The following is a 9,249-nucleotide window of genomic DNA, read 5'->3' on the forward strand; positions in this document are numbered from 1 at the left end:
TTCCGAGTTACTACAGTGCATCTTGTACACATTAGCCAAAGTATGCTGGAGGTGGAAGGAATGCAAGTTTTAGGTGGTAAATGGGTGCCAACCCTGGATTAAAGCTATGTCCTGGATGGTGTTGAGCTTCCAAATGTTGTTATTGCTGCAACATTCAGGAAAGGTGAAAGCATTCCTTCATACACCTGACTTGTGCTTTATTGATGGTGGAAATACTTTGGGGAGCCAGGAAATAAGCCATTCACCACAGGATACCCAGTTTCTGACCTGTACTCGGAGCCACAGTATTTGCATGAGCTGATCCAGTTCAGTTTCTGGTCAATGATGACCCCAGGATGTTGATGGTCGAGAACTTGGCAATGTTAATGTCAATGAATGTCACAGACGACAGACCCTGACTTGCTGCAAGTGGTCTTTGCCCAGCAATTGTGTGACACAAATGTAACTTCAAATTCATCAGCCCAAATTGGGGTGCAGTCCAGGCCAGGCCCTGCTTCATGTGGGCATACATTGCTTCATTGTTTGAGAATTGCAAATGGAGCTGATCAGCAAACAGAGACAGCTCTGATCTTTGAACAGAGGGAAGGTCATTGATAAAGCAACTGAAGATATTGGACCCCCGAGAAACCCCAGGTGCTGTAACAATTAGCCGAGAGATAGTTATGACTGTTTTGTCTCATATGGCCCTTCCATCGCCGACGTATAGTGGCAGTAGTGCGTATAATATACAAGATGCACTTCAGTAACTTGCCAAGCCTCCTTCGACAGCACCTTCCAAACCTGTGACTGATACCACCTAAAAGGAAAAGGGCAGCAGATGCATTGGAACCACTTGCAAGTTCCCCTCAAAGCCACACACTGTCCTGACTTGGGACTATATTACTGTTCCTTCACTGTCACTGGATCAAAATCCTGGAACTCCCTTCTTGACGGCACTGTAGGTGTATCTTCACCACATACTGCAGTAGTTCAAGATGGCGGTTCATCACCGCATGCTCAAGAGCAATTAGGGATGGGCAATACCTGCTGGCCGAGCCAATGATGTCCACATCCCATGAACAAGTAAATTTTAAAAAGAACTAATCTGAAATTATGCGCATCAATATTTTAAAGTCTGTTTGAGTTAATGCTTTCTTCATTATGAAATAGTTTTTCAAACCTATTCTCTGTTAAAACTTTTGTCTAAGATCAATAGGGGAGATAAGACTTGGAACCAGAAAAATCAGACTTGGCATTTGCTTGCAGAAAGGAAATATGAGACTAATGTGAAACTGCAGAACTGCAAAAGTTAACAGAACTCTAAATCTCCAAACTTTTGGAAAAAAGGGAAGCATTTGTAGCTGCCTATGTGATGGGGCATAAAGGGCCCATGGAGTATCAACGGTCTTAACTTGATCAACTCATATTGGCCAGGACAAACAATGTCCCAATATGGTATTGGCAAGGGTCCATCGATGGGGATAAAAGAAAGGAGATGCAAGATATTGTTGGCACATTAGAGAAAGAAAACATACCATCATCAAAACACAAAGAGAGAAGACTGCCCCAGAGAACTCGGAAGCAGGAACTGTCAGAGAAAAATCCCACTGTACATCGATTGTCGTTGTTAAATATTAACTTCGTATTTCTTTGTGATACTGAATAAACTCTCAGACTTAATTAAAGAACTATGGTTCATACCTTGTAGGTCAGAATTGGTCAACAATCTTTCGCGAGATGGGTTGGGATATCCACTGTCTCACAGAGTATTATATTCTGGGATCTCTCTCTATACCTTACACACTTATTTTAGTTGCAATTGAGTTTTTTAAAATTTCCATTCTTTAGGTTTATTCAGCTCTTCTTCAGTGTTTGGTTTTTGATAGTTCATCATCTTATTTTGCATTTTCTTTTTTTTTATTCGTTCATTGGATGCAAGTGTCGCTGGCCAGGCCAACATTTATTTCCCATCCCTCATTGCCCTTAAGGGAATAAGGGGCCATCTTCTTGAACCACTGAAGTCTACTTGCGTAGTGCAAATGTTGCTTGCCACTTATCAGTCCAAGCCTGAATGTTGTCAAGTCTTGTGCATACAGATACAGACTGCTTCAGACCTCATCCTTCTGCTGTCTGCTGAACATTGGCAAAAGGAGATCCCTGGCTCCCGACTTATTTAATTAGGGTTCTGCTCAAAATGAGTGAGAACAAAAAATAGGCACAAGTGTCCTGCAGCAAGATCCAGTACTAGTTCCAGATCCCTCTTGCCTGAATTCAATCAGAGATAGGTTTACTTGCCTAAAATATTCATATTTTTGTGAAGCAATTTCCTCATGTATCGAAAAAATGATCAAATATACTTACACAGCTATAAAACATAACTACATTTCTTTCACAGGGACAGAAAAATATTTGGGGTTAGTTATCACAGATATTGATTCACAATAATTTTATTCCCCCGCATAGACTTGCTTTTCTGCAGTAATATTGAATTTAAATCTGGTTTACAAAACATCATACACTGGCAGCAGAGAAGAGGGATGTAGTTTGTTTTGGTTCCATTTGCTCATTCCTGTAAGCAAACTTTTAAATGACTAAGTCACCCAGTCAGAATTCGTAATTACCTTCAGTGTCACACCCAACACGTTCAGTGCGTCCTGAACCTGCGCATGGTTTGTAGACTGTACCAGCTCCTCACTAATCCAGATTCCAAGGCTACACATCGCTATACATCTAAATCAAAAACAATACAATTTTGGTCAGATTAGATTCAATGTTTCCTTTTGTGATACCTTCACTTTTTTTCCCCTCTCCTTGTTCTTCTTAGGCCACTCACCAAATTAATGAGCAGGCAGACTCAACTGTGACAAGGTGCATCTGGTGACAATTTTTCCTCTTGCATAGCGAAGTCCCAGACCTTTGCTCGATCTTCTCCATATCACCGCTACTAAAACCAGCAACTCAATGGAGTGAGGCAATTGAGCCTACCCCACACCAATTTGATCTCAATGAATGCTTTGACACTGTTCCATATGGAAACAATGCTAACGCAATACCATTCAATATGTTAGGCACAAGCCACATGGCCAATTGAGAATCCAAGTATAGTTAATTACATTTTTTATTTACTGATAAATGCAATGGACTGTTCTTGGACATGTGATCTCAATTCTCATATCTGCATCATCTATACATATACATTTTAATCTTACTGTGCGTTTATTGGGAACAGTGAGACAAAAAGTAGTGCAAGAGTGGGTTTGTTTTGATCATTTACTTCCTTGACTCTTAAATAGTGGTAGGTTTTTGTTAAGTAAATATACAAGGCCAATGCATTTACCTATACCTGCCTCAGCTTGAGTATTGCATCCAGTTCCAGACAACACACTTTGGGAAGGATGTGAAAACGTTAGAAAGGGTGCAGAATAGATTCACAAGAAGGGTTCCAGGGATGAGAAACTTCATTTACGTCGGCAGATTGGAGAAGTTGGGGTTGCATTTCTTGGAGAAGAGAAGATTGAAAAGTGATTCGATAAAGGTTTTCTAAAATCATGAGGGGTCTGGACAGAGTGGAAAGGGAGAAACTGCTTCCACTGGTGGAAGGATTGAAAACCAGAGGATACAGATTAAAGGTAATTAGTGAAAGGAGCAATGGCAACATGAGGGAAAACCTTTTCATCTCGAGTGATCAGAATCAGGAATGAACTACTTGAGACAGTGGTGGAGGCAGATTCAGTCAAGGCATTGATGAGTGAATTGGATTATTATCTAAAAAGTAAGAATGTGCAGGCTACTGGGAGGTGGCAGGAGTGAGGCCTAGATGAATTGCTCCTTCAGAGAGCCAGCAGACACAACTGACTGATGGCCTCCTCCTATGCTGTACCCATTCGCTGATTCTGTATTATGTGAATGTATTAAGATGGTTTCTATGAAATTCTGCATATGTAGTTAAAGCAATATCATGTTAACCTTCTCTGTGGCTTCACAGTATTTTCTATTAGAAAAAAACTATGCTAAATCCCATCTTAATTTACTGATACAAAAAGACTGCAATTGGGTCAATTTGAAAATTCTGAGACAGTTTTACAATCAGTCCTGTTGATTTCTGATCTAGATGAGTGATAAGTCTGTAACAAGTTCTTTAACAAGAACCAGTCTAAGACTCACCTTAGACCTCAGTGAAACAAATATTCCATGATATTTCTCACTAAGCACAACATTTAAGGAACTCAAAATTAAAATGATTATACTTACCGTGCAGTCTCACAGGTCTCATTCCTTGCATTTTTCATCAGAATGTTTATCAAATAATCCTAAAATAGATCAGAAGGTGGCAATATTTTAGCATAACACTTTCAACTTATTTTTAGTATGATATACAGGGACAACAATATTGTACTTAAAACTCAATTTGAAGGTTAGTCAGTACATTTTGACAATATCAAAGAACACATGAAGCCTCTTTTTAAACATTCACAAAGCCAAAATAAAATTTAAAAATGCATCTTTAAAATTAGAAACACATGTTTTGGAAATAGGAATTTAGCATATTGAGGAACTGGTCCTTTTGCAGCTATCAGCAGTTGATATTCCTGCCAAAAGGTAAATACATAAGAGTATTGGACTCAAAAATGTCAATTAAAACAAAAAGTGCTTTGAAGGAAGCAATTGACATTGAGCAGTCAAATGGCCATAAGAACAGATGCCTTCATGAAAGCACATGACCAAAGGCAATTATTTGACAGATCAAATCACTTAAAACTGCAAAGTGCACTAATGACCACTAACTTGATTCAAATCCTATGATGAAAATTATATTTATGTTATAAGTTCCATTTCCAACAGTTATTTCCCTCATTTTTTTCATAAACCTTTGTAGTATGAAGTTAATAGGAATCCTCTGAGGATCAATGTAACATTTTAAACCAAAATAAAAATATTAAGAGAATTCAGAAAGTGAAGAAACCATGGCAGCTTTCTTCTTCTTCTAAGTAACATCCAGGACAGACAAATGCTGATGGGTAAATAGTTTTTCAAATTAAAATGTCAGTAATCAAACACTGCTTACCACCTGCGCACATCAATATAAAACACTCAAAAACATTACACATAATAAAAACACAGTAGCTCCAGCAGACTGAATCATTGTATATAAATGAGAATTCAATCTGCTTTCCTATGCTCAAGGTTCGACAGTGTCCCAAGATGTATATTTCAGAATGATGTGCCTGCGAGTTACTGCAAGTGGCAGCTGACTGCAGAATCTATCATCAGCAGTACGAGTCATTGGCATCAAGTTATATTGCTCTCCTTGCACTAATATCTCGTCTGGTAAAGCAGAATTGAAGCATATAAATATACAGGAAGTAGGAGAATAACCTGAAAACCAGCTTTGATCGTAGAGTTTCACCTCAGCTCAACATAATGGTCTCCTTCCAACATTCAACATTCACATCATAACTCTTATTTAAGCTTTGTTGATGAGTCTTTAAATTTAAGATTTTCTCTCTCACTAACCAGAATGTCAACTCCGGTCAGGGTAGAAGCCAAGAATTTACCCCTTTCCGGAAACCTTTGACATAGTTGACCGCATCCTCTTCCAGCACCTCTCCTATATGTTATATTTACTAGGATTGATCTACTTGTTTCCTCTATTACCTTTCCTCACGACAACCAAGGGTATCTCTAGCAACGTCTTCATTTCCCACCCCTACATCTTCACCTCAGAAGTCACCCAAGGATTCCTCTTTAACTCAGGGCTTCATCACCAATATGCTGCACCTTGGCGACATACTTGTACCCTTAAGAGTTGCACTGAAATCAGCTTTATACCCATGAAGCCAGCCAGAAACTGAATGCACATTGGTAAGAAATATTCAATTTGTTCTTTTTGAACAGCTGAATTTTCTCACATCTGGAATAGGTCTAGGTCCTGATATTTAAGCACCAACCCTTAATCAGGGGGCCACGGTCAAATAAACCATGTCACTTGCCTCCTACCAAGTATACCTCATCTGGAGATGGTTAAAATATTCACAAACAAAGGTTGCAGGTAGTGACAGTGCTTAAAGGCTTCATTTTTCACTTTTAGGTTCCAACTATTAAAGCTGTCACAGCGAGATAGAAATGTTTCTATTAAAATAAATCAACGTCAAATATTGTTTGATATCTTGTCTGTGAAAGATCGTGGAACATGACATTAAAAGGAGCTGTACAAATAAAAGTTGATGAATGTGACGTCGACAAGATGGACAATAGCAGCTTGCCAAGGCTCCTTCTGAGACACCTCCATATCTGAGACCTCCAGCGCCTAGAGGGACACAGCGTATAGTAACACCATCACCTCCCTTGCAAGTCACACACCACCCCAACCTAAAAAAATGCATTGCTATTCCTTCATCGTCACTGGGGCAAAATCCTGGAACTCGAACAATACCGTGGGGCATCTTCACTGCATGGACTGAAGCAGTTCAAAAGAGTGGCTCATGAACACCTTCTCAAAGGCAATAAATGCTGGTGTTGTCAGCAACGACCACACTTGCGTTTGACAAGGTCCCCCATGGTCGGCTTATGATGAAAGTAAGGAGGTGTGGGATAGAGGGAAAGTTGGCCGATTGGATAGGTAACTGGCTATCTGATCGAAGACAGAGGGTGGTGGTGGATGGAAAATTTTCGGACTGGAGGCAGGTTGCTAGCGGAGTGCCACAGGGATCAGTGCTTGGTCCTCTGCTATTTGTGATTTTTATTAATTACCTAGAGGAGGGGGCTGAAGGGTGGATCAGTAAATTTGCTGATGACACCAAGATTGGTGGAGTAGTGGATGAGCTGGAGGGCTGTTGTAGACTGCAAAGAGACATAGATAGGATGCAAAGCTGGGCTGAAAAATGGCAGATGGAGTTTAACCCTGATAAATGTGAGGTGATTCATTTTGGTAGGACAAATTTAAATGTGGATTACAGGGTCAAAAGTAGGGTTCTGAAGACTGTGGAGGAAGAGAGAGATCTTGGGGTCAATATCCACAGATCTCTAAAGGTTGCCACTCAAGTGGATAGAGCTGTGAAGAAGGCCTATAGTGTGTTAGCTTTTATTAACAGGGGGTTGGAGTTTAAGAGCCGTGGGGTTATGCTGCAACTATACAGGACCTTGGTGAGACCACATTTGGAATATTGTGTGCAGTTCTGGTCACCTCACTATAAGAAGGATGTGGAAGCGCTGGAAAGAGTGCAAAGGAGATTTACCAGGATGCTGCCTGGTTTGGAGGGTAGGTCCTATGAGGAAAGGTTGAGGGAGCTAGGGCTGTTCTCTCTGGAGCGGAGGAGGTTGATGGGAGACTTAATAGAGGTTTATAAAATGATGAAGGGGATAGATAGAGTGAACGTTGAAAGACTATTTCCTTGGATGGATAGAACTATTACAAGGGGGCATAACTATAGGGTTCATGGTGGGAGATATAGGAGGTAGGTTCTTTACTCAGAGTGGTTGGGGTGTGGAATGGACTGCCTGCAGTGATAGTGGAGTCAGACACTTTAGGAACATTTAAGCGGTTATTGGATAGGCACATGGAGCACACCAAGATGATAGGGAGTGGGATAGCTTGATCTTGGTTTCAGATAAAGCTCGGCACAACATCGTGGGCCGAAGGGCCTGTTCTGTGCTGTACTGTTCTATGTTCACATCCCATAAATTAAAAAATGTTGAGCCATTTGGCTATGCAAACGACATTTCTAAAGACAGAAACAAGCAAATATTCATTTCTAGTAGTTACCAGGTATTGTCCATTCATGTGATTGTCTTTATTTTTTTCTTGCAAAGGCGAGGTTATTGAATCAAACTAAATTGCTGCTACACCGCATGCAGAATAAAATATACATTGAGATTCATTATTAAAACACAAAAATATTCAAGTCAAATCAATTGTTGGAATAAAAAATAAATTTCTAAACATGGGAGCCAAAACTGACAAATTGTAATGGAAAATATCTTAACACCATTTTATTCCATCTCTACCAATGGTTAAATGGAAATGTTGTTATGGGCAATCATAGCTGACAGTGGAAAAAAAACTCATTGCTGAAAGATAATTACAGAGCTCCTTACACACGACTAATCCCTCTTCAATTTGTACTGATTGTCAAATTGGATCAACTTTCCTCATATACCAGCCCTAAAGCAAACAAACAAAGCACTAGATACATCCAAACTAAAAACAAGCAGAATGACTCCACCTCTCCCCCCCCTTCCTCCTCCTCACTCCCCCTCACCCCCTCCTCCTCCTCTCACCCCCTCCCTCCCCTCCTCCTCCTCTCACCCCTCCCTCCCCCTCCTCCTCCTCCCTCACCCCCTCCTCCTCCTCCGCCTCTCACCCCTCCTCCTCCTCCTCCTCCTCTCACCCCCTCCTCCTCCTCCTCCCTCTCCTCTCACCCCCTCCTCCTCCTCCTCCTCCTCTCACCCCCCTCCTCCTCCTCCTCCTCCTCTCACCCCCTCCTCCTCCTCCTCCTCCTCCTCTCACCCCCTCCTCCTCCTCCTCCTCCTCTCACCCCCTCCTCCTCCTCCTCTCACCCCCTCCTCCTCCTCCTCCTCCTCTCACCCCCTCCTCCTCCTCCTCTCACCCCCTCCTCCTCCTCCTCTCACCCCCTCCTCCTCCTCCTCTCACCCCCTCCTCCTCCTCCTCCCACCCCTCCTCCTCCTCCCACCCCTTCCTCCTCTCTCTCACACCCTCCTCCTCCTCCTCCTCCTCTCACCCCCTCCTCCTCCTCCTCTCACCCCCTCCTCCTCCTCCTCTCACCCCCTCCTCCTCCCTCCTCCTCCTCACCCCTCCCCTCCTCCTCCTCCTCTCACCCCCTCCTCCTCCTCCTCTCACCCCTCTCCCTCCTCCTCCTCCTCTCACCCCCCTCCTCCTCCTCCTCTCACCCCCTCCTCCTCCTCCTCTCACCCCCCTCCTCCTCCTCCTCCTCTCACCCCTCCTCCTCCTCCTCCTCCTCTCACCCCCCCTCCTCCTCCTCCTCTCACCCCCTCCTCCTCCTCCTCCTCCCTCTCACCCCCTCCTCCTCCTCCTCCTCCTCTCACCCCCTCCTCCTCCTCCTCCTCCCCCTCTCACCCCCTCCTCCCTCCTCCTCCTCCCCTCTCACCCCCTCCCTCCTCCTCCTCTCACCCCCTCCTCCTCCTCCTCCTCTCACCCCCTCCTCCTCCTCCTCTCTCACCCCCTCCTCCTCCTCCTCCTCCTCCTCCACCCCCTCCTCCTCCTCCTCCTCTCACCCCCTCCTCCTCCTCCGT

The 9,249-nt window shown here is 43.1% G+C and overlaps 1 protein-coding gene across 7 annotated transcripts in view; it reads right to left on the reverse strand.

Annotated features, from left to right (window-relative positions):
* The window catches only part of ralgapa2 (Ral GTPase activating protein catalytic subunit alpha 2), a 487,945-nt gene that overhangs the window by 246,264 nt on the left and 232,432 nt on the right, over nucleotides 1-9,249 (reverse strand). For all 7 annotated transcript variants that reach the window (XM_078230304.1, XM_078230302.1, XM_078230299.1 and 4 more), the window contains 2 exons: nucleotides 4,231-4,289; nucleotides 2,601-2,709 (listed from right to left, as the gene is read on the reverse strand). In XM_078230304.1, the coding sequence (XP_078086430.1) occupies nucleotides 2,601-2,709; nucleotides 4,231-4,289 (168 nt within the window). The remainder of the gene's footprint in view (nucleotides 1-2,600; nucleotides 2,710-4,230; nucleotides 4,290-9,249) is intronic.

This window comes from Mustelus asterias, chromosome 15 (genome assembly GCF_964213995.1).
Source record: "Mustelus asterias chromosome 15, sMusAst1.hap1.1, whole genome shotgun sequence".
Lineage (NCBI taxonomy): Eukaryota > Metazoa > Chordata > Chondrichthyes > Carcharhiniformes > Triakidae > Mustelus > Mustelus asterias.